This window comes from Cyprinus carpio, unplaced genomic scaffold (genome assembly GCF_018340385.1).
Source record: "Cyprinus carpio isolate SPL01 unplaced genomic scaffold, ASM1834038v1 S000006585, whole genome shotgun sequence".
Classification (NCBI taxonomy): Eukaryota; Metazoa; Chordata; class Actinopteri; order Cypriniformes; family Cyprinidae; genus Cyprinus; species Cyprinus carpio.
In genome coordinates, this window is record NW_024879238.1 from 2130647 (window position 1) to 2156627 (window position 25981).

General features: G+C 38.9%; 2 protein-coding genes across 2 annotated transcripts; one reads left to right on the plus strand and one right to left on the minus strand.

The window, feature by feature from the left end:
* Positions 1-1248: 1248 nt before the first annotated feature.
* LOC109079583 (gastrula zinc finger protein XlCGF8.2DB-like) lies at positions 1249-15399 on the plus strand. Its single transcript, XM_042754706.1, has 4 exons — positions 1249-1400; positions 1921-2161; positions 8934-9811; positions 15394-15399. The coding sequence occupies exons 2-4, from the start codon at positions 1987-1989 to the stop codon at positions 15397-15399; spliced, it is 1059 nt and encodes a 352-aa protein (XP_042610640.1). The 5' UTR covers positions 1249-1400; positions 1921-1986.
* Positions 15400-20090: 4691 nt separating this feature from the next.
* Positions 20091-25157, minus strand: LOC122134084 (transcription factor Sox-8-like). Its single transcript, XM_042754716.1, is given in 5 exon segments — positions 20091-22504; positions 23307-23536; positions 24663-24768; positions 24771-24814; positions 24816-25157. Coding segments are annotated over 5 exon segments (1278 nt in total). The 5' UTR covers positions 25055-25157; the 3' UTR covers positions 20091-21845.
* Between the last annotated feature and the right edge of the window lie 824 nt (positions 25158-25981).

A 25981-nucleotide genomic window follows, 5' to 3' on the forward strand; every position in this document is an offset into this window, starting at 1 on the left:
ACACAAGCTATTTATTTAAATAAGACATTTCAATGAAAGGTAATAATGGTTTATGACAGTTTTTTAATGATACTGTCTGTCCAAATGACAGACAGTGAGAAAGTCTAATGCAAGCACTGGTCCAGACCAATGTCAAAATCAAACCTATGACCTGAGGCCGGAGTTGAAGCTGGAGAATCAGTCCAACCGGAAACAAAAGGCAATCACACTAGTAGTCAAAGAGCAGCACAAGACAAACTGAGAGTAAAAGAGCTCAGAAGAGAACACAAAACACTGAGAACAATAAGAGAAAGCAGGTGCAAAATCAGTGAATGTCTCCGCTGATTGAAACTGCTATGTGGAGAAAGAGACAACAGAGCAGAGAGGACAGCTAATTTACCCAAGGCATGCCAAAATATCATATACAGCCCTGCTGGAAAAAAAAAACAAAACAATAGACACCATCACAAAATTGGTAATTGTTTTTCTGGTTATAATGGGAATTGTATTGGTTTTAATGGAAACTGTAATGGACCCTGTTGGTCTCTACTGGTAATTGGTCACCTTCTTTTGGTGGCGTAAGCATGCTGAGGTAAAAATTCTAAATGAAAAGATTTTATAACACATACACCACAGCTCTACACAAAAAAAATGCATCAATAACACAAAACAAATAACCATGATGAAAAAAAAAAAAAAAAAAAAAATATTATATATTTAAAATACAGGGTTTTTTTTTTTTTTTTTTCTTCAGTAGAACAGATGTTCCCGCTGCTGCACAGAATTCATAAAGTTTATTAAACAATGTTAAGTTAGTGCAAAATAATCTAATGTAAGATTTTAACATATTTCAGCATATGCTACTTAATAATAGTTGCATGTTTTTGTCTGTGGCCCTAATAAAGGTTACATTTAGTTTTTTAACATTTTATATTTAGTAATAAACTAATCATTTTCTATGGTTCATTCTAAAAATGCATCAAAATACTATATGTATATACTTCTGGTATAAATAGTTTCTGCACTGGTTGCTGTTTTGTCTTTTAGACTGACTCTTTCATTGGTAGTTATTTTAAGAACATCACTGGACAATATATTTGAATATATAATTTACCACATGTAAAACTTTTTATGTTGTCGGTTTTCTTTAATTTATTATGCACTAAATAGGACTTTTATTTCGTCCTGATGGTGTGACGTCATACGGCCACACCGCGCTGTGATTCGCCTGAAGAAAGATCTGTCTTTATCCCTTTAAAGTAAGTGTTTAAATCGACACAACCCGTTGGAGCAATTTCATAGGTTTTAATAAGCCATGTTTATATAATTATTTTTTAATATAGTATTACAGTGCTTCATCTAACATTCATGAGCGCTGCTTTGTACGAGTAAAGCGCATCCACACATCTGTAACAGGAAAGGTGAGTCTCAGTTTGCTTCCTTTACCGTGAATCAGTTCACTTTAAACATTAGCAAGTGATGGAGAAACTGTGCTTTTAGAATCTCTGAGTCAACTGAATCAATCGCTTCGCAAACGATTCAGTGATTCGAATCTCTTGAGTCGCCGCGCGCTGACGGTCCGCACAATGTAAACCACAACAAAACATAAACACGCGAGGATAACTCTTACTAACCTGTATTTAACAAGTGCATTTCTAAAAAAAAAAGTAGTGTGATAAATGTGATCTACAAAGACAACCAATAGCTTATACATCATAAATATCTAGATATGAACTTTCTAGATTATTTGTAATAGTTTAATTGCTTGTGTTAGTTTTTTAAATAATAAATAAATCCGGCTAATCGGCTCATTTAAAGCCATTAACTCTCACTTTGACTGTCTCCCTTATCAGTGTGTTTTTTACTGAACTAGAGAGCTGACTGAGCCATTTAGTTTGCATGTATTTGTCTCTCTGTTAATTTTTCTCATCTTAAATACAGAGTGTCCAAGCACACAGAAGAAAACTCCTGCTGAAGCAACTGAGATCCACGTGACACACTATTATAATGATGGCGTTTATTAAAGAGGAGAGTGAAGACGTGATGACTGAAGAAACATTCAGAGTCAAACAAGAAGACACTGAGGATCAAACAAAGATGGAGTTTATTAAGGAGGAGATCGAAGAGCTGAAGATTAAAGAAGTGTTCAGTCTGAAACAAGAAGATACTGAAGAACAAACAGGTTGGTTTTCATTCTCAAAGATGAACTCACTCATTTGATACTTGATAAAATGTCCAGCTCTACAGAAATGAATGACACATACACATTAAATTAGAAAATATAATACAGAAGTAGCCTAAACAAAACAACTATTTAGTTTAACATTGAAAAACGTTTTCCTTTTTAGAAAGAAATGCAATGAATTGGGTTGGGAATCAAAAATCGATTCCAATTCCAGATTCAAAATTCCAAAATTTAGATTTTGCCTTTCGATTCCTCTGTGGCCTTTTTTTTCTCTTCAACTGTGAGGTCCCAACCTAGCGATCTACCAGGACCTTGCGCTTTAATCAAAGCACTCCAAAGTTTGTCTACACTTGTGATCAGAAGCCAAAAAAATGCTAAGTATAATATCTGTGATAAGCTAAACATGTTGCAAGAGAGGTGTCACCACCAACATGACAAAGCACTTTAATTTAATAGATCGTTAAAGATCACGAACACGATTCAAACACCAACGTGATTCTATTCCTAAATTACATTCGTCTGTTTCATTCCTTAACCTTTGACGTGTGCAATCCGTAGACTGTAAAAATACATGGACGTAGTGTCCGTGACGTCACTCGTAGATTTCTAAAGAGCATTTTTAAGCCTAAAGTGGGTGGAGGCAGCCGTCACCATCTTGGCAGTGTGCCAGCATGCGTCACCCCCGGAAAATCGAAAAAGGGCAAAAAGGCTGGACGTGGGTGAAGCTGAGGTGCCTGGTTACTGAAACCACGCCCGTCTATAGTGACAGCAGTGCTGCCGTGCAAAGACAAAAAAACCATAACTTCGTTTTTGGTCGAAAATTAGTTATTGTTGATAATTTTGGGACATTCATGACCTTTTTTATCATGTTTACAAATATCTTGGAGAAAAGGCCGGAGAAACCAAGGCAGAACACAGTATAACATCAGTTACTGCTCTTTGACTTTGTTTTGGAACGGTTAAATTAAGTTACGGTGATTAAGCAAGTGGCAAAACATGTAAACAGCCTGTAGTCTATTTTTCTTACATTAAAAGGTAGTCGGCTATCACAAACAATTTAAATTCAAGCTTATCATTGACATAAAAAGCCGTATTGTGCATTTTCATTTGCATTATCCATCACAATCCTGCTGGTCATAAAGAACTTTGTTTTTCTAACTTCACGAGTGCCTTCTATGTTTCCATTTGTATACTTTTTCCTTGCTTTACCCCATAGCTAAAAAGCTATGTTAAAAAAAAATAGCCTTTAGGCCTACTTATTTGCATTTATAGTGTAATTTTGTACAAATTCATGTTTATTTTTACAGTAAACAATGCGCTGTCACGTTAACAGCGAAAACTCTGATGCAGAAATGCAGAATAAACAAATCAATACATGTATATTACTATGTATTTTTGTATGCATTGCATTTATTTTTAATATCAGTGCTGTTTAAGACATAGAGCTTCATCCCCTGACCATTATAATGTGATGAATTCATTAAAGTACACCTTATTAATCCTGACATTATATTCCACCATGGCTTTTTTCCCTCAGATGTCCCTCTGTAAAATTAGGTGTCGCAACAGCTAACAGCATTGATGATGGCTCATTTTAAGGTATTGTCACCACCACTAAATTGGACTAATTTGGACAGTCATGAGTTGGGAGTCGAGCGGAAAAACCTGGAACCGAACACCACTACATAAAACATTTCTCTCAATTAATTTGACCATAAGATCTTTCTGTTTATGTCAAGCTAAAGTAAAGCAGTATATCATGACGGATAAACTTTTTATAATACATTTGTCACAACTTACAATTCACAAGCTGCAATTCTTTAAATTTTATTTTTTTCAGTAACAATTGAGAAATTTGTCCAAAAGTACGACCTGCCTTGTTTTGGGTTTATATAATAAAAACTGCTTTAATCTTCTTCTCAACTTCATTCATTTGTTTACTCCATCCTTCTTGTTAAGCCCTGGGACCTGTAAAGGTAAATCCACCTGCTCCCATGAGTTCCCTTCCGAGGGAACTTCGATCTGCGTCCTCTAGATGTCGCTTCAGGGAACGCCTTCAGCGTGACTGGTGTCTGAAGCATACATCTAAACACGACAATAGCATTGTCAGTGACAGCCTATGACGTCCATTAGCCATGGTGACCACAGTATAAAAGGGCGCCATGAGAACACGTCATACTCTTCTTCATCTTCACTGACCATTTGTTTATGTTAGCATGAGCTAAGCACAACTAGGAGTGCATGTTCTCTCGCCAGAGGCTTTGCTCTGATGCCTGCAGTTTCACACGGCTCACGTGTTGTGTGTGTGGTGAAGAGCAAGCACGTTCAGCTCTTGATGGAGTTGGACGGGTTCTGCATTCATTGCTTAATTCTTGTGAGGGATAAGCATGAATTTGAATGCTTTCAACTTATAAGGAGACGGCTTGTGCTCATTGTGATGCATTTGCGGGTCTACTGAGGGGGAGTTGAGTACTTCACTATTTACCTGAGTTTGTAGATAGTATTTGCATGAGTGCGTTCGCCTCCCACGGGAATAGCGACAGTGGTTTTTGTTCTCGATTGATTTCCAAGGTAATCTAGCGTATGGGCGGAGCGTGTCTGGCTCTCACGGGAGCTGAATGCATGCTGAGCATTCCGGTTGTGGTGAGAATTGTCTGCCCATTGCCCACGAGGGATCGCGGTTGATGGGCAGAACATGGAAAGGACCTGACGGGAAATTTTTCCCTATCAGTAATTTCCTTCTGTTTGTGTAGGAATTGTATAATGTTGATATCTGTCTGCAGTTGTCGGACAGATGATTTGTATCATGTCCTTATAAGAAAACCACATTATACTGCACTCCGCCTTTACTTTAATTCAGGGTTGTATGTTTTCAAGTGTTGGCTTGCGAGCCTCCTTGATGCTTAACCCTGAACTGAGCTGATGCTCCTTGGTAGAGTATCATGCTCTCTGGGGTCCTCTGAAGCCACCATCCCAATGACGGTATGGATTAAAGTTTGAGTATGAGCCATTTAATTTCTCTATACTAGTTCTATGTGGACTCACTAACTAGCTTTTCTCTGCAGCATTACCTGGTTCTGTCTTTGTATCTCTGACTTTGTTTCAGGTTTAGGACCTCTGCGAGCACCTCCCCTGTGGAAGTCAGAGCCCCTCACTGTCGACCAATTGTGGTTATGGTCTCACCCATCAATACAGGATGATAGCCCTTTATCTTTGGCCTCATGCTTGCTGGATCATGTAACGAAGTCGCTAGGCTTCTGCGGGAGCCTCCTTGGTAATCAGGTCCTCAGTATAGCGCTGCAACCTCAGGACTCACGATTCCTCCATTCAGATTGAGCATTTTCGGAGTGTAATGCTTCGTATTACTCCCCTGACGTCTTGGCTGCGTGTTTTGCTGTGAGAAGCTGCCCTGGCCAGGATGCACTTCTCGTACCTCAACCCAAGGGGCCTCCTGAGATTTGTGTCGTCCACTCAACCATTATGCAAATTCTCTGAGCTAGAGCTCCTCTTCCTGAAGCATCGAGTGGCTTAACTCTTTAACTCCACTCTGCAGTTTCAATAGATGGTTCGGCCCACTTGGACCTCCTTGACACACTGCCCTTATGGTTGAACCAGTGATTCGTCCATTTGTGAATAGGGATATGGCGGTATCAAATTTTCCTGTTGCGATTAATTACTAATGCTTTTATCAAGGTATACAGTATTATCACAGTATTGAAATTTTGTTTCAAAAAAGTGGTCATAATACAGTATAACAGGTTAAATAACTTTTTTTCTTGTAACAAAAATAACTGAACATTTAAATACAATAAAGCAATAAAGAAAAATATATAAAGTTAAAAGTTCTACACAGATTAAAGTGCAAAAGAACTATAAAGAGCCATAGGTATCAATTTACAATAAGACCTTCTTAGTTAACATTAGTTAATGCATTGACATTCACAATGGGCAATAGCTACATTTGCTACGGAAGTTATTAATCTTTGTTAAAAAATACAAGTCTTACATGTTACATGTTAACTCATTAAATAACACAGTTGCAACTTTCGATTTTAACAATTGAATATTGGAATACCTAAGATTAATGAATGTTCAGAAGAACTTTTCATTGGTAGTTTATGTTAACTAATGAATTAACTAATGTAAACTAATGAAGTCCTAATGTAAAGTGTGAATGAACAATAAAGAATCAAAACACCTTTAAACAATATCTAGGGCATGTTGTAGTCCAGATTAAAATGAAAAAAAAAAGTTTGAAAATAAATAGCCTATTAAGTCTAAATATTGAAGTATTTGGCTCTGTGATGAACACCATAGCGAAAACACAAATCTGAATGGCTATTTAAAAGTATTTAAATATGTTTTAGAAAGCAGTGCAGCTGCTTTATTTATGGTGTTTCCAGGGTAATGACTGCATTTTCTGCAGTTTAGCGCCATCTGCTGTCAGAGAGTGAATGTGCTTTCATTCAGCGCGTCTCTCACGTGTTCCCCCATGTGCTTCTCATGCTGCTTGTTTACATGAGAGCGCACACGTGTCCTTCAAGCAGCATAAAGCAGTGTTGTGCATTTTGACCAGTGGATGGGAAAAGTATTCTTAAAATGCATTCCAAATTCTGAATAATTTGTAATATATTATTCAAGGTATTTAGAAGTGCCCACAATAACAATATTGTGCATATTCATTACTGAATACGGGCACATGTCTATCTGTGAAGTGGGTATGAGTACACTGCTTTCCCTGAGGTACAAGTGAGATTTGTTTCAGCGGAAACACTTCCTAAATGATTTGGCTCTGAGGAGCGGTAGCTCTTTATGCATATGTGGGTTGTTGGGTCCCGCTGTGCTACAGAATCTTTCGGGTCTGGTTAAACGGGACCTGCTGTCTATCAAGATAGTCTAATTCTCTCTGTTTAGCTGTAACAGCTGACGTTCTCTAATCTATCAGTGCTGCCTTATGTTGGAGCTAGAATTGCTCCCCTTACTGCGAGGATTAGCTATGAGCCCCCGCCTCAGCTTGAGAGCTGAGATCACTGCTCCTGAGAACTTCATATGCAACCATACCGAGTTGTCAGGCCGTCCCTGTCGCCTCCTTGGCCGGTTGCCTCTATGGTGTGACCCTGTTCCTCCCTATTGGAACGTGTGATCCCCTTCTAAGCTGGATCCCATTTCCAATGTCCCATTTGCAGTCAATCTGCTCCCTGGACATGGCAGTGCTCCCCTCACTGAGGAATGGACTTTTAGGAGCTTGCCATCACGATGTGCTCCTTATCCCCTGTCTGGGTGTTTGCTTCGAGGAGCTGCCCTTGCCAGAGTGCGCTACTCATCTCTCACCCTGAGGGGTCTCCTGGGATTTAAGGGTTTCCTTTAACCTTCATGGTTGAAACAATCCACACCCTGAGGCACGAGTGAGTTGTGTTTCTGAGGAAACCCTTCCTAATGCTTTGGCTTTAAGGAGCTGTAGCTCTATGTGCATAAATGGTTTTTGGGTCCTGCTGTTTCTTCTGATCCAATTGGGTCTGGTTATATGGGACCCACACTCTCTATCAAAATAGAGAGCATGAGATTGCGTCCAACTACACCAGTTGACCGTCTCTTACTGGGCACTGCTGGATTCCCTCTTCTAATCTAACGCAGCTCCCTTCTGGGCATCTGTGAGCAGATGCTCCAGAGTCTGTTCTGTGACTGCTATGGTTGACTTGGCGATACTCCTCTCACATGGAGGGTTTTTCTGTGAGATACCCCTTTTCAGTCCACATGCGCTCTAAGCTTGCAGTCTCCCACTGAATTAATTGTTACTCCCTGAGCGTGCCAGAGTCACGTAGGGCTTCCTAGGCCTGTCTACATGACAGTTTCGGTTACCCCCTTAAGTAACAGTGTTTTCAAAAACCATGCTATGAATACTACATTGTGGTAAGTGTGCATGCTAAGCATTCTGCACACTTTCTAAAATCCTGTATGGTAAGGGTTATGCGCTGTCAGCCTCGTTCCCTTTCTCTGAGCTGGTTCAGGCCCCAGTTTTCACCTTTGGCTCCACTCAACTCATGTATCCCTGCTGATACATTTCTGAGCAGGGTGTTGCTACCAAAGATCTGTTGAGCCATTTCTTTGAGCAAGCTTATTTAGATCTGGTGGTAGCCCCTGCTGGAATGTCTCAGGTTATGTATTTAACCATAGTTTCCTGAAAAGGGAACAAGACACTGTGTCCTCTAGTTCCCTTGCCATGCTTCGGACGCAAGCTCCAGACGAAGAAGCGGACGATGTGTTCTCCTGGCACCCTTTTATACTGTGGTCGCACCGGGTAATGACGTCATAGGCTGTCGCCGGCCAATGTTATTGTTGTGTTTAGACGTATGTTCAGACAATGGTCAAGCTGATGGCGTTCCCCATAGCAACCTCTAGAGGACACAGTGTTTTGTTCCCTTCTCAGGGAACCATGGTTACATACATAACATGAGACGATTTTGTTTTGAGACCCACAGGATCCCAGTCACAAAGCAGTCCCCTATTGTGTTTTTGTTTTGTTTTATGAGGGGCTTGATAACTGCCAGCTTGAAAGAATTTGGGACATGCCCTGAAGAAAACAAAGAGTTAACAATATTGACATAAGGTTCTGAGATTACAGGCTACAGTAACTTTATGGTTATAGATCTAGCATATACGTGGTTGTGTTTGATGCTTTATGTGTGTAAATGTTTTTTTTTTTTTTTTTTGATTGTTGCTATGTGACATTAAACCAAGGTGAAATTGCACATGTTTCTTTCTGCTTTAGACCTGATGCCATTGAAAGAGGAGAGTCAAGATCTCAATGATATGGAAGAAAAGGATCAATATGAGAAACCTCATCAGTTCATGATTGGAGAAAAATATTTTAGTGACTCAAAGATTGAAAAGATGTCCTCACAAAACAAAGGAACTAGAAAGATTGAAGGCCACATGAAAGTTCAAACTGGAGGGAGCCCTTTCACTTGCCAACAGTGTGTAAGAAGTTTCAGTCACAAAAAAACCCTTAATAGGCACATGAAAATTCACACCGGAATGAAACCTTTCACCTGCCAACCGTGTGGAAGAAGTTTCAGTGACGAACAAACCCTTAACAGGCACAATGAAATTCACACCGGAGATAAGCCTTTCACCTGCCAACCGTGTGGAAGAAGTTTCAGTGACGAACAAACCCTTAACAGGCACAATGAAATTCACACCGGAGAGAAGCCGTTCACCTGCCAACAGTGTGAAAAGAGATTCTCTGACAGAAGAAACCTTGATGCCCACATGAGTCTTCACACTGGAGAGAGACCTTTCACCTGCTCTCAGTGTGGAAAGAGTTTTATACAGAAAAAACACCTTAATTTTCACATGAGTATTCACTCTGGACAGTTCCTGGACACCTGCAAGTGTAGAAGGAGTTTCTCACAAAAAGGTCATCTTAAGACTCGCATGAGAGTTCACACTGGAGAAAAGCTGTTCACATACGATCAGTGTGAAAAGAGTTTTACACAAAAAAAATGGTTTTATGTCATCAGTGAAAGGAGTTTCAAAGACAGCAAATGCCTGAAGAATCATGTAAAAACTCTACGCTGGAGAGAAGCCTTTTCATGTGCGATCACTGTGGGAAAGACTTGGGCAAACAAAGCAAACCTTGAGAATCATGTAAGAGTTCACACTGGAGAGAAGCCATTCATCTGCCCTCAGTGTGGAAAGATTTTCCCGTACAAAGGAAACCTTAAGATTCACATAAGAGCTCACACTGGAGAGAGGCCTTACAAGTGTCTTCAGTGTGAGAAGACTTTCATGTATCATGTATTTGTGAGAGTATTCACAACAGAAGAGTTTGTACAGTGTCACAGCAGCGGCTCCAAGCTGCATACTTTTTTTTTACAAAGTTTAGAAGTTGATTTACAAGAATAAGCTATATGCATTCATTTTGGAGGACATCAGTTCAGTTGTAATCAGTGTAACATTTTTTTCTTTTGCCATCACACTTTACAGATGCATATGAAAAGACATATAAATGTGAGACCCTGTTTGTGTTCTGTGAAATAGTAAAGCAACAGAAAATGTCTGTCTAAATCTGTGTTAGTGAGCACTTATCCTTTGCTCAGATAATCCATCCACCTCAGGTGTGGCATATCAAGATGCTGATTAGACAGCATGATTAATGCACAGGTTTGCCTTAGGCTGGCCACAAATAAAAGGCCACTCTAAAATGTGCAGTTTTATCACACAGCACAATGCCACAGATGTTACAAGTTTTGAGGGAGCGTGCAACTGGCATGCTGACTTACGGAATGTCCACCAGAGCTGTTGCCCGTGAATTGAATGTTCATTTCTCTACCATAAGCCGTCTCCAAAGGCGTTTCAGAGAATTTGGCAGTACATCCAACTGGCCTCACAACCGCAGACCACGTATAACCACACCAGCCCAGGACCTCCACATCCAGCATCTTCACCTCCAAGATCATCTGAGTCCAGCCACCTGCTACAATCGGTTTGCATAACCAAAGAATTTCTGCAGAAACTGTCAGAAACCATCTCAGGGAAGCTCATCTGCATGCTCATCGTCCTCATCGGGGTCTCAACCTGACTGCAGTTCGTCGTTGTAACCGACTTGAGTGGGCAAGTGCGCACATTTGATGGTGTCTGGCACTTTGGAGAGGTGTTCTATTCATGGAATGAATCCCTGTTTTCACTGTACAGGGCAGATGGCAGACAGCGTGTATGGTGCTGTGTGGGTGAGCGGTTTGCTGATGTCAACGTTGTAGATCGAGTGGCCCATGGTGGCGGTGGGGTTATGGTATGGGCAGGCGTATGTTGTGGACAACGAACACATGTGCATTTTATTGATGGCATTTTGAATGCACAGAGATACCGAGGCCCATTGTTGTGCCATTCATCCACGACAATCACATCATGTTGCAGCATGATAATGCATGGCCCCATGTTGCAAGGATCTGTACACAATTCCTGAAAGCTGAAAACATCCCAGTTCTTGCATGGCCAGCATACTCACAGGACATGTCACCCATTGAGCATGTTTGGGATGTTCTGGACTGGCATATACGACAGCGTGTTCCAGTTCCTGCCAATATCCAGCAACTTCACACAGCCATTGAAGATGAGTGGACCAACATTCCACAAGCCACAACCAACAACCTGATGAACTCTATGTGAAGGAGATATGTTGCACTGTGTGAGGCAAATGGTGGTCACACCAGATACTGACTGGTTTTCGGACCCCCCAATACAGTAAAAACTGTACATTTTAGAGTGGCCTTTTATTGTGGCCAGCCTAAAGCACAGCTGTGCAATAATCATGCTGTCTAATCAGCATCTTGATATACCACACCTGTGAGGTGGATGGATTATCTCGGCAAAGGAGAAGTGCTCACTAACACAGATTTAAACAGATTTGTGAACAATATTTGAGAGAAATAGGCCTTTTGTGTACATTGAAAAAGTCTTAGATCTTTGCATTCAGCTCATGAAAAATGGGGGCAAAAATAAAAGTGTTGCGTTTATAATTTTGTTTATTGTACATAAATTGTGTGTCCAGGAATTAACCGATTAATTCAAACAGCTGATTCATCCACGAACAAAGCATTTGACTGTTAAATGATAAGTCACATTCCAGAACAAAAATTTCCTGATAATTTACTTACCCCCATGTCATCCAAGATGTTCATGTCTTTCTTTCTTTAGTCGCAAAGAAATGTTTTTTTTGAGGGAAACATTCCATTAATTTTCTCCTTATAGCGGACTTCAATGATGGCCAACGAGCTCAAGGTGAAAAATGCAGTTTCATTGCAGGTTCAAAGGGCTCTACACAATCTCAGCCAAGGAATAAATGTCTTATCTAGCAAAAACAATTGGTCATTTTCTGAAAAAAAAAAAATATCAAGCGTAGCGTCAGTTCTGGCAGGTCACATTAGTCAATCTTACATCAGCTGACTCTCAGCTGATCCACATATTAGGAAAACCTTTCTAAAACATTCCTCAAACACCCTTTTCCACAACAACATGACAAAATCACTCATGGCATAGATTCAACACGGTGTTGGAAACATTCCTCAGAGATTTTGGTCCACATTGACATGATAACATCACCAAATCCCAAGCAGATTTGTCGGCTGCACATCCATGATGTGAATCTCCCATTCCACCACATTCCAAAGCTGCTCTATTGGATTGAGATCTGATGACTGTGGAGGCCATTTGAGTAAAGTGAACTCATTGTCATGTTCAAGAAACCAGTCTGAGATGATTTGAGCTTTGTGACATGGTGCATTATCCTGCTGGAAGTAGCCATCAGAGGATGGGTACACTGTAGTCATAAAGGGATGGACATGGTCAGCAACAATACTCAGGTAGGCTGTGACGTTTAAACGATGCTCAATTGATACTAAGGGGCCCAAAGGGTGCCAAGAAAATATCCCCCACACCATTACACCAACACCACCAGCCTGAACCGTTGAAACAACGCAGGATGGATCCATGCTTTCATGTTCTTAACGCCAAATTCTCACACTACCATCTGAATGTCGCAGCAAAAATCGAGACTCATTAGATCAGGCAACATTTTTCCAATCTTCTATTGTCCAATTTTGGTGAGCCTGTGTGAACTGTAGCCTCTGTTTCCTGTTCTTAGCTGACAGGAGCAGCACCCTGTATGGTCTTCTGCTGCTGGAACCCATCTGCTTCAGGGTTCGACGTGTTGTGTGTTCAGAGATGGTATTCTGCATACCTCAGGTGTAACGAGTGATTATTTGAGTTACTGTTGCCTTTCTATCATCTCTAACCAGTCTGTCCATTCTCCTCTGACATCAACAAGGCATTGTCGTCTACACAACTGCTGCTCACTGGATATTTTCTCTTTTTCAAACAATTCTCTGTAAACCCTAGAGATGGTTGTGCGTGAAAATCCCAGTAGATCAGCAGTTTTAGTAATACTCAGACCAGCCTGTCTGGAACCAACAACCATTCCTCGTTCAAAGTCACTTAAATCCCCTTTCTTCCCCATCCTGATGCTCGGTTTGAACTTAAGTCGTCTTGACACATTTTGACACATTATTTGAGAAGCTGATGTGTGATCTCTCCTTAGAACTCGTGGCCAGTAATGCTAAAGTGAAGTAGTTTTACTTTTCTGTAGTTTTTTTCAATGGCTTTCGGCATCTTACCAACGACATTACCTGAGCAGTTGAAAGCTGCGTATTTATTGTCAAAAATAATGACAGAGCAGAAATGTTAGTGTCTAAAGCATACGCATAGTTCCACTGAATGATACATTTGTTTTAACAATGTCGTTCAGCCGAATGTACGAAAGAAACTGTTAAAATAACAACAGCATTAACAACAACCTTGAAATAAGATTATTTATTAAGATTAAATTATTTTATTTTATAAAAATGAGATAAAGTTTTCGCACTGAAAGAGAAGTGATATTGTGCTCATAGACGTATCTATATACGCTATATCTGCAGCTAATCTGAATAAAAAGCAGAATGAACTGATGAAACGTTAAGACAATACACACAATAATTAAATAAAATTTATGAATGATGCAGTGCTAACTGGCATATCATTTAATGCAGTACAGAAACTATAAAGTATATTTTCTACCTTATTCTGTGCAGAAAATTGAAATAATTGTTTAAAACGAACATAAAATTGCCATTAGGAAAAAATTATAGTTTACAAATGATTGATTATTGTTCAGCAGTGTATTTGAATTTGTTATAAAAAAAAAACAAATCAAAGTAAGAGATAAGAAAATAATTCCTTGTAAAAATTATTATTGTATTTGACATTTCTGTCACTCCTGAAATGATGGCTACGCCCCTGGTGTGACAAAATGTTAGCCTATACATAATACTTTTAAAGCTCTTTTTTAAAATCTTGGCTTACATAAATTTCTACATATGCCATGTCATGCCAACATCATTAAACTAGCATCTAACAATGCACAAAAGTGTTTTTTTTTGTCTTCTTTAACCTATGGTTCTGTAACCATAAAGGCTGCTGTGTAATTTGCCCCCTGACTAAACATTTAAAGAGTTTATAGGAATCATTTAAATAATTCTGTAAATGCACTTGAATGCAGAATCAAATTGTTAATCAAATCAAATTTAATTGTGAATCATGTAGAACGCTTTGAAGCTGCATTGAAACTACATTTTATGAAATCGCTGGCCACCATTGAAGTGCACTATATGGAGAAAATTCCTGGAATGTTTTCCTCAAAAAATTTAATTAGATTTCTTAATTATCAGGAAATTTTTATTCCTGAAGTGAACTTATACTTTAAGGTGTGAGCCACAGAATTATTCATTCAACTGATTTGTTCAAAAAGCTGATTCATTCAATAAGGAAACACAGTCCTGTGTGTTGTTCAAAGACGCAAAACAGTACTGTGATCTAAAAACAAGCAATATTGTATCTAAAATGTAAGTCACTTAATGCCAACTTTATTGAACTTGTATAAAATCAACATTTACATTTGTTATCCTGATATCTGGAGAAAAAAAATGCACTCTTCATGTAAATATAACAAGCCTGCAGTGGCACCACCTCAATCTACGTCCAGTGTGGGTAAAATAATAATAAAGACAATAACATGGTGACGTACAGTTCATAGATCTTTATTAAATAACTCTGAATATCTGCTACTGTTGAAGCCGATTGATCAAGTCTGAAAACATAAGCTGATCTTCCTCCAGTCTCTAAAAAACTCCCTCATAATACACAATACATCATAAGAAAACAACACCACACCATCCATCATTAATTAGAATACTAAAAAAAAAAAAAGCCTCTCTTCCAAAAAAAAAAAAAAAACATGAAATAAGCAGCTATGGCACCACTGCACCAGAAAAAGCAATGCAAAAGATACTAAAATTATCAACATCCAAAATATAAAAAGCAACAAAATGTAAGAAGTAATTAAAAATAGAAAGAAACTCAACATTACATAATTAGATATTATAATAAGTTGGCGATTAAAATATAATTAATAAAATGACAATACATGATTAACAATTATGTTTGGCTACATATTAATAATTGAATTTGTTGCTAATGTTTTATTATTTTAATTAGTTGTTAGTATGATTTAGTATTGCTAGCATGATTTAACACATTGTTAGCATGTTGCTAGAATCTGGCCAGGACACCGGGGTTACACCCCTCCTCTCTACGAGAACTGTTCTGTGTGAGCAATCTGTCTCTTGTTCTCTGAGTTGTGAAAAGTTGAAAGAACTTTTCTTTCATGGGCCAGCTGAGGGCACTAAAAACACATTTCCAGGACCAAGATAACACACACATTGTTTGCTTCAGTCGCCACTGCAGTAAAACAGGTTTTAATATTGCATAAATAATGTAGCTATTTCATTTTATTGTTTGAATCACTCCAAAAGCTGCTTGCTTTTACAACTTTTTGAAACTGTTTTCAGTTCAACAGATGTTGGTTCTCACAAATTTTTGTAATAAATAAATAAATAAATAAATAAAACATTAACATGTAGTAAGGGTAGGCATAATAAGCAAAGGCTTCAGTCCTGCACCTTTTTTTGTCATTTTATCTAAAAAGCATCACTTTTCACACTGGTTTTTATTTATAAGATAAACAGATAAGAGTTACATAGAAAAAAAGTTCTCAAAATGCTACAAAGGTACATGAATACAAGAGTTTAAATATTACATACACAAATTATTCATCACCCTATGATTATTTACAAAGTGAGCTACACATTTTTAATTCCTTGTCACGATTAATATTGAATATCTTTACCACTATCAGAGATATGCATCTATTTTTAACTTGCATGTACATTCCCCTTTAATTTATTCTGGCTTTCTTTCACTTCAAACAGGTTCTGAATACAATTTGAAAGCAAATTGTTAAATACTTTATACATTATCCATGCAGTGTGAAAATCAACTAAATCAACCAATTTTAAAGCATGTAATTTAAGAAATAATATATTTGTTTGTTCATAATAGTCAACTGGTTTTACAATCCTTATTGCTCTCTTCTTTAATGTATGTGTAATGTATACAATACAATATATAATGAGTTTTGATTTAAAATATATAGTTTCATTTATTATTACAATGGATTTAGACATTTTGTTTTTATATTTATATGTGGTTTCCAGCATAATTTATGACCTACTATAATTACCAGATTTTTTTTTTTTTTTGGAAGAGCAAACATGAAAATAATCCAACTTGATATCAGCTTCTTTATAGAACTGCTGTATAAAAACAATATCACACTCTCACATCTCTTCATGAAATAGAAATACATGTAAGAAGTGAACAAACATGAGGCCGTATTTTCATTCTTTCTATAGAAATAAACCTGTGCAAGACATATCATGTCACATGTGGAACTGTTGGGCAACCACTTGGAAAGTTTATAATTCGTAGCAAGTCAAAAACATGTCAAAACTAGCAGCAGCAGACAAGCTGTACGAGAAGTTCAGTGACAGCTGAAAGAGACTCGCTTCAACACTTTCCCTGACTTCATCCATATGTCGAGCATTTTTCCACACCTCTTCCTCGTGCCCCCTGCTTAGCCCTAAAGCCCCCCAACAGCTGAGATTGGTTCTAGCTCGGCTGCAGCTGTTTCCCGCGCTTACAGCTGCAAGTCATGGGGCAACTGTTGCCGACTGAAGCTTGCCTGAAAAGTTGCTACATGTTGCTAAATGATGTCATATGCTACTCAGCATATTCACAGTGTCCATGCATTTGCATTCGACCTAGCGTCAGCCCTTTTGTTTGCTTCCCTCTTACTCTTGTTCTAACATGCAGAACTGTATGTTAATACAGCTGAATTCTCAATAAAGCTGTTCTCGTTTTTCTGTTGTCATACGACGGAACAAACATAAACACGTGACTAAACGCAGTCCGTTGAGACTACATGTTAACCAGAAGTTACTTCAAAGCTACTGCTCTGCACTAAAACCCTGATTCATAAGCGAGATGTCATCTGAAAAATGTTCTTATTTTCTCTCAACACTTTTTAACACTGTGAACGTTTGTACATCTGACAGCTGGGACAAGTTGCGTAAACTTGGCCACTGTGTTATGACTGTGTCTTAAAGGGATGCTCCATCCCAAAATGAAAATTTTGTCATTAATCACTTACCCCCATGTCGTTCCAAACCCGTAAAAGCTTTGTTTTTCTTCGGAACACAATTTAATATATATTCTGGATGAAAACCGGGAGGCTTGAGACTGTCCCATAGACTGCCAAGTAAATAACAGCGTCAAGATCCAGGAAAGTATGAAAGTCGTCGTCAGAATACTCCATCTGCCATCAGACATGCAATCTGTGTTATATGAAGTGACGGGAACACTTTTTGTAAGCGAATAAAACAAAAATAACGACTTTATTCAATAATTCCTTTGTCAACAGTCTCCTCTGTGTGTCTCCATATCACCATATGCTCTTCTGTATCAACCGCGCCACAAGGATGTGCTGTTTCTAGTTTTGATTTGAAATAAAACAGCGCATCCTTGTGGCGCAGATGATACAGAAGAGCATACGGTGATATGGAGAGACACAGAGGAGACCGTTGACAAAGTAATTCTTGAATAAAGTCATTATTTTTGTTTTCTTAAATTGTGTTTTGAAGACGAACGGAGCTTGGGGGTAAGTAATTAATGACAAAATTTTCATTTTGGGGTGGAGTATCCCTTTAAGAACTAGTCTGACCAACTAGCAGTTAACCATGGGGTAATGAGTCTTATTTTTTTGGAATCAAAAATTAAAACAATGTATGTTTGTATGTAACCGGCTTAAAAAACTGAGGACCGGTTTTAAAGAAAAAAATAAATGACTAATTTTTAAGACTACTCTAAGCATTTCATGAAACTACCCACAATTAAAATGTTACCTTCCTGCACAAGTGTTAAAATGTAGACCTCTGTAGAGTTCAGTGCACCTCCTAGTTTTAAAATAACAAACGTATTTTTCTAACAAGCCTGTTTTCTTTCTTTACAATAGCTGACACTTGCTTCGGTGTTCCGTTATCAGGTTAAATGAAGTCTAGAAAGCCACTTAAACTATTACATATAATTTTAGCTCAAAGTACTGAGAGATGGTGTTTAAGCCCTAATGCTTGTTGTGTGTCAAGCATGATCAAGTTTTACACATAAAACTCTTCCCGTGTGTTTGTGTGCCAAACCAACTGGAGTGCAAGAGAGAGGAGAGACTGCTTTTACTTCTAACCCGTTCTCTCACTTTCTCACTTCTGGTCTCTCTCTGTGTTTCTCCACCTCCGTCCTGTGAGAATATGCAAGCTCTCAGCAAATGTTCCTCCCACACACTGCGCTCCGGGGCAGTGAAAGCAGTCCTACACGCTGATGGAGGTCTGAACAATACATGCATACCTGAACACACCTCCTGGTCTATCTTCTGTTCATCCCTCCATTTCCTCAAGGAAAGGTCATTATCTTTCAGTGACAAACCCATTGTGTAGAACTGAACACGTAATGAATTTTATGATGTGCATAAATGTGTGAATAGATGAGAATTCCAGTTGTGATCAGAAAAATGTATTGAGAAAAGCTTTGCGCTACTACCCTTCTTTAATGACAATATTAAATAGTTATCGCCAAATCTTGTTACAAATACAGTGATGTTTAGTGAGACTTGTACACTTACATTCATCTGTTGTTGTTTTGAGGTAATAATTCAAAGCAGAAACATTGTATGAAATCCAAAAAGTGGCACCAGAAAGAGAAAGTTGATTCACACTCATGTCTATGTGGCTGCTCCTCCTAAAACAACACACACACACACACACACACGTTTTCATGTTTAATTTAAATAACTAAGTAAACGCTGTGTGTGTTTGTTATCTATCATTTGTTTCACTGTGCAGAAGCTGTTAGTAAGCAATGGTTTCTAAAGCAGTGAAATGAGACCCAAGCGCCTTTATTTCATGGGTTTGAGTCACGTCTGCTCTCTCTTAAGAGTTCCTCCTCAAACTATCTGGCCAAGGCAAGAGGAAACGAGAGAAAAACTAGTCTTCCTAAAGCCACCCACATCCCATCTGCTCATTAATTATCAGTTTTATTATTATCATCGCTGTTGCCACGATTATGAGCTGAAGTTTTCCTAATTGCCACACTGGACATCGGGCTGTATTCCTGTTAAAGTGTACAGTATGGGGAAAAATCTGTGTAATCATCCATTCACATCCCTCCTAATGACTGTCAGTTTCCCTGCCCCTCCATTTTCTATCCAATTAATTCTTTTCTTGCTTCCCGGAGAAAGAGAGACAATGGAGTCCTCCAGCGCATAATAGAAGAGATCATTAAAATTCAGCAGTTCTTTGCGGTGGCACCGTGTTTCCTCCCCGGACTGCTTGGCATGAATGCCAGACCCCGCTTTGAAATTCAACCCAGCAGAGCACAGCCCCGGACGCTCTGAATCTCTTTCCCATGTGAAGATCATCCGAGTTTCTGTTCTGACAAACAAGCTCCATGTATGACCTCAACGAGATTAAAAATGAAAGATATTTCAGGAACATGAGTATGACTTTCCTCTTTGTGTTATCATTGTTTATGTCTTACAAAACGGTAACTAAAATGTTACTACAATTAGACATGGTCAGAAAATGACAGAAGCATTTGTGGAATAACATCATGGCAGCCTGTCTCTACGCTGACAGCTGCTGCTGCAGATGTAAGACAAGCAGCTGCTTCAAACAGAGACTTATTATTTCCCAAAGTATAACACTCGTTTAATAGCTTTTGGTGATGGTGTACATATTTGCTCTGTATTTCCAGAAAACATCATTAATTTATTCAAAACATTTCAGTAAAATTAACTGATAATAATGCTTTAACAGGCCACTGAAGAAATTAATTGCTTTTTAAAAATTAGTATTCACAAGTCACAGTGAAAATTTAGACAGCCATTTTTAAAATAAATTTATTTTTTCTCCACAAATATTGCCAGCAATTACTGTTAGCTTTTTTTAAAAGAACGAACATGTTAACAAAAGAGAAGATTCACAGCCAAGTCGTTTTTAAATTATACACAAGAATAAAACAATGTGGAGCAAACTCTGTTTTGAGTGTTTGTGTTTCACAGCCTACAAAATAATGTAAATGTTCAACGGACTGCTATATAAGTAACGAAACCGATTTAATTCAAGCCAACAAACGTGATATCAGTGACTGGCGTTGTGTTAAAAATGCGATTATTAATGAGCTTGCTGCAAACGAAGAGCCTTTGAGGTGTTAAAAGTGCTCAGTAAAATGATGCATATGTAAAATAACTGCTTACAATTAATGTCTTCTATTATTTTTCAATCCCCCCGCCCCCCACAGGAATGCTTTCAAAAATAATGTCCACAAAGATATGGCTGTTTATCGAAATCATTTCAGCCCTCCACCCTTTCAGCTTTTGTAAGTACTTAAAAACAGAAACAAACGATAAAAAATGACAACACAACATAAATATATAAGAAACAGCGAATTAAAAATGAACACGTTTTAGGTTAAAAAAGAAAGGATTAACCAAAAAAAAAAAGAAAAAATTGTGAATGAAGCTAATGCTTCTTGAATATTCATTGGTCCCCATCCTGGAGCGTCCGGCAGTCCTCACACAGAGGATTTCTGCTGGCTCTTCAGATTCATCACGTTAAGCACCAACCGTCAATGTCCTGATGTGTGTCGAAAAATCAGCAGGCACTCGTCGCTCAGTTACTTGGCACAAACCCCTTCAGCTAGCGCTGTCCTTCATTGGTGAACGTGATTTCACAGAGTGCAAAATGTTCCTGGATCAACGTCCTTGTTGATCCTAGTACAACATTCCCAGCAACCGATCAGAATTGAGGGATAAGTTTACAGAAAATGTCTGTTTTAGCTTTACAACCAGAGTTAAGTGCTTCTACACCCTTGTTATTCAACATCATTTCCTTCTGATTTTTGGGATAAATTATGGGTAGGGTTAGGTTTAGAGGTAGGGCTAAAGTTAGGACAATAATGTTGATCCATGAATAGGGTTGGGTATCGTTTAAATTTGATCAATTCCGATTCTGCTTATCGATTCCGATTCTTATCGATTCCCTGTTTTGAGTCCAATGTGGTTAAAAAAAAATGAAGTCTGACATTTAGATATCAAACATATTCTTTTTTTGCAAAACACATGAATCGTGGCTGAATACCATGAACAAAAATCAGCCGGCTACATAAAAACTGGACTCGATTAAGGGCTGTTTGTGTGCACGATTATGGATAAATTGAGCCTTTTTTTTTAGATAAATTGAGTCTTTCTGAAGAAAAAATATTAGACAACTAAACAAAATCTCATGGAATTTATGAATGGAACGATTCAACGACCCACTCAAGATTCACTTGTTTCATTACTGGATGAATCAGTGTTTTTGAATGAATCTCTTGAATGAATGAATCAAAGACAAATAGCTATATTTTCAACATCCCCTTTTCGCCAACTGAAAAAAAAAAAAAAAAAAAAAGTGCACACAGGAATCGATAAGTGGAATTGAAATTTACATTTTGTGTCAAGTATCCAATTCCTGACCTTAAGTATCCGATTCTGGAATCAGATTTTCGATTTCCAGCCCCATCCAGGAACATGTCTTACTTGGCAAAATCACGGCGACCCTCCTTCATTATAGTAAGGGATGCGGCACAAAGCGGCCGGGCCTCAGGGCCTGGATAACGTGGTGTACACCGGCTGATCCCAGCCGGCGGAGGGACTGTGGGAGGGCGGGATGGACAGGCCGTTGAGGATGTTGCTCCCGTATGGCCTCCGTGAGGAATGGAAGTAGGGGTACTGGTAGAGACCGGATGGGTAGCTGGTGTATGGGCCGTAGTAGCCGGAGCTCTGAAGGTCTGTGTAGTCGCTGGTGAACGAGGCGGAGGCGGCCGAGGACCCGTGAGTGCTGTAAACGCCGTACTCGGGCGAGTGCTCGCTGTAGTGGCTCGGGCTCAGCTGCTCAGTTTTAATGCGAGCTCTGTGCTGGCTGGCTTCCGCGGACGCCACGGGCCCCTTGCGGCTCCAGGAGGCCCCGCTGCTGGCAGGGTGGCTGTAGGGCGAGGCGTAGGAGCTGGCGCTCTGCCCGTCTGGAGCAGCTCCGGCGTGGCCGCTCGGAGGCAGGTACTGGTCGAACTCGTGCACGTCGAAGGCCTCCATGTTGCTGATGACGTCCGTGCTGAGCTCTGAGATGTCAACGTTGCTGAAGTCGATGTTCTGTCGCGTGCCGTCGAGCAGACGTCTGCCTTCATGCTTGGGGTCTGGCTTTCCTCCGTGATGGAGGTCCGTTTTGGGGGTTGTAGGGGGTGTCGGGGGTCCATGAGGCTGGCCTGAGGATAATGATGTAGCTGGAGTTATACATTTGCATGCATCACAAGTCTTTAGTTCTCCATCAACAGTCTTTTTGAGTGACTATCAGTCAAGATTAACTATTATATTTACCAGATTTTAAAGTTATATTTTTTGCCTTTCTAGCTTTCTTTGATAGGAAAGTTAGGAAACTGACCAAAACAACTGCGGAGCAGAGATACGTCGGAGTGTTGCCAACTAAATGCAATCAGATTTTACACAGAATTAGGGTTTGCAAAAATGTGGAACATTTTCAGTAAATTTAGGAAATATTCCAGGATTTTTTGGAATATTCCAGAGATTTTTGGAAAGTTTCCGGAATGTTTCCACCCCTTTGCAACCCTACACAGAATATGACTGAATTACACAAAAATATGACCAAATATAACTGATTTTAAACATAAAGACTAAAAGATACTGATTACAGAAAGTATAAATATTGCTTAATATCACGTCCACAGTTTACCCAGATCAAATTCACATAAATATTTAATTTTATAATAATAATAATAAAAACAGCTGACGTACAGAGTATCCCCAGGATACATAACAAATAAACATAGTTAAACAACTCAGGCTGACTTCAGAAGATTTGGTAACGCTTCAATTTAAGGTGTCCTTGTTACATGTGTTGCATGTACTTACTATTATAATTACAACAATTTATGCATGATTACATGCAAGTAATGGTAAGCCAAGCTCTGATCCTAACCCTGACCATATAGTAAGTACATGTAGGTTAATTAATATTTGCATGCATCACACAGAGAGTGTGTATCTCACCTGTATGATCGGTGATGTGATCAGACGGACCAGGCAATCGGCCCATCCCAAGTTCAGCTTTATACATGTGTGGGGTCAGATCAGCGCCGGGGTCAGGCTCGCTCTGACCGGGCTTCACACTCTTTCGACGCCTCGGCTGGTATTTGTAATCCGGGTGATCTTTCTTGTGCTGAACTCTCAGTCTTTCGGCTTCCTCCACAAACGGTCTCTTTTCATTCTCCGTCAGCAGCCTGTTGAGTGACCATCGGGCAAGATTCACTTTCACTCAGTGATATTTATCAATGCATTCAAGTTATATATATATATATATAATATATATATATATATATATATATATATATATATATATATTGGCTTTTCTACTCTTTTTTTTTTTTTTGATAGGAAAGTTAGGAAACAGACAAAATAAAAACACTACAGAGGAGAGAGGGGAATTGGATCAGAAATATGTTGGAGTGCTGCCCACTACTATACACACAAAATATGACTGAATTACACATAAACATGACAAAATATAATTGATTTTAGACTTTAAGATAAAAAGATACTGAATAAGTTACATAAAGTATAAATGAAGAGCTCAGATGCAAAAGCCTCTATAAGTGATGTTTGAAATATTCTTCAAAAGTGAGCATGTTTTCATACTTCTATGTGTAGGTTCAGTAATTTTGTTTCAATTGCAAAGAATAGGTTCTTTTCATTGACTTTAGAGTGAAATAACTGAACATAAACATAGGAGCCTGAGAAAAATGCTCATTTTAGAAGAAAAATTCAGATGGCACTTAAAGGCTTTTGCATTTGAACTCTTCAAATAACATTACGTCCAAAGATTACTGAGATTAAATGCATTTTAATATGCAAATATTTAATTTAATAATTTCTAAGAAATAATGCATTTTGTTATGGAACTCAGGATAAGTGCAGAAAATTTGATAACACTTTATTTGAAGGTGTCTTTGTTACACATGTACTGGTAATTATGCAATTAATTGTGCACATAACCCTAAACCAAACCCTAATCCTAAAGTAAGTGCATGTATTTAATTAATATTACTCAGTAATTAAATGTATAATTACATCTCAACAAGGACACCTTAAAATAAAGTGTAACCAAAAATTTACATTTCGAGCTTAACATTTTTTAAAGAGTAAATAACAATAAAAATAATTATTAATATAGGGCGTTGCCTATATGCATCATTTTACTATTATTTATTTGAAGACATTTGAAGATTTACGTCTAAGTTTTTCTTGTGATATTAAAATGCAATAATAATAATAATAATAATAATGCGTACGTGTTTCTGTATGTCTGTAATAAAAGAGTGACTGAGTGAGCAGCTCTCTCTCTCTCACCTCCAGAGTTTTCCGAGGGTCTTGCTGAGCTCGGCGTTGTGCAGGTGCGGATACTGATCCGCCAGTTTCCTGCGCGCGGCTTGAGCCCAGACCATGAAGGCGTTCATGGTCTCTTGACGTGCGGCTTGTTCTTGATCGCGCCGCTGCCCCGCGGGCATGGGCACCAGGGACCAGTCGTAGCCCTTCAGCACCTGGGACACCGCGTCCCTGATGCACACGGGGAACCGCTCGTCCTCGCGCTCCAGCTTCGCGATCATGAGCGCCGCGTGGCTGCCGGGTCCGGCGGGGGATGCCGGCGCGTCAGAGTCAGACTCCTCCGGAGACATGGAGCTGGACGAGCCGGCTGGACTGCACGGCGGCTCCGCGCCGGACTTATCCTGCTCCTCCGTCATGATCACCGCTACAGCCGGACAGATTCAGACGCTGCTGCAGAGCATCCAGGAGCACAGAGGCGCACTGATGGAGCGCATGACGCTCAGCCAGACTTTGAGGCGCTTCCACGCGCGCGTGAAGAGCAGCTCCTCCCGCGGACTCTCGTTGGTGGACTCTTCAGCTGGGGTCAGCTCCCATTGGTCCAGCACACTGCACAAAATAAGGTCATCTGATACTTTCACTCAGGAAAGTTGTTTAGGGTTAATTCAGGTAAAGTGGGCCACTTTAATTGTTTTTAATCTTGTAACTTAGATACCCAGTTCTTTTTCTTTTTTTCTTTTCTTTTCGAGAAGATCATCAGGATCATTTTCTGATAAATCACTTTACCTGAGAAGACATTTGTCTGTCTTAATTAGAAATTATGAAAACACATTATATATATATATATATATATATATATATATATGTGTGTGTGTGTGTGTGTGTGTGTGTGTTTGTGTGTTTAAATCTTCCAAATAAATCACCATCCAAATAATTAACTCTTCCCCCGCCAGCATTTTTGAAAAAAGTTGCCAGCCACTGCCAGTGATTTTGATGATTTTCACTAAAATTTTATGGCCTCCAGTATATTTTGCTGTATGAATATTTGAATATGCAATACAACAAAATAAAGAACAAAGCCTCTACTTTTAAACTAAAAAAATCTGTTTTATTCTAGCTTAAAGGCTTTTATCAACACCTGAATATTAGTGGAAAGTAAGTTTCATAAAAATGTATATTTTTGAGCAAAAAGGTGAGAAAATCACATTTTTATCAAAAACTACATCTGGCTAATATTCAGTACGATTATCAAAGCATAAATCCAATTATCGCTTCGATCAACACCTCCAAAGCTTGCACAGCCCATACACCACTTCCTGGATCATCATTTTACTCCATAACATTAT

Excerpts from the sequence above, each read along its gene's own strand:
- LOC109079583 (XM_042754706.1), top strand. The coding sequence starts at position 1,987 with ATGATGGCGTTTATTAAAGAGGAGAGTGAAGACGTGATGACTGAAGAA. Across the intron at positions 2,162-8,933 it reads AGATACTGAAGAACAAACAG|ACCTGATGCCATTGAAAGAG; the intron begins GTTGGTTTTCAT and ends TTTCTGCTTTAG.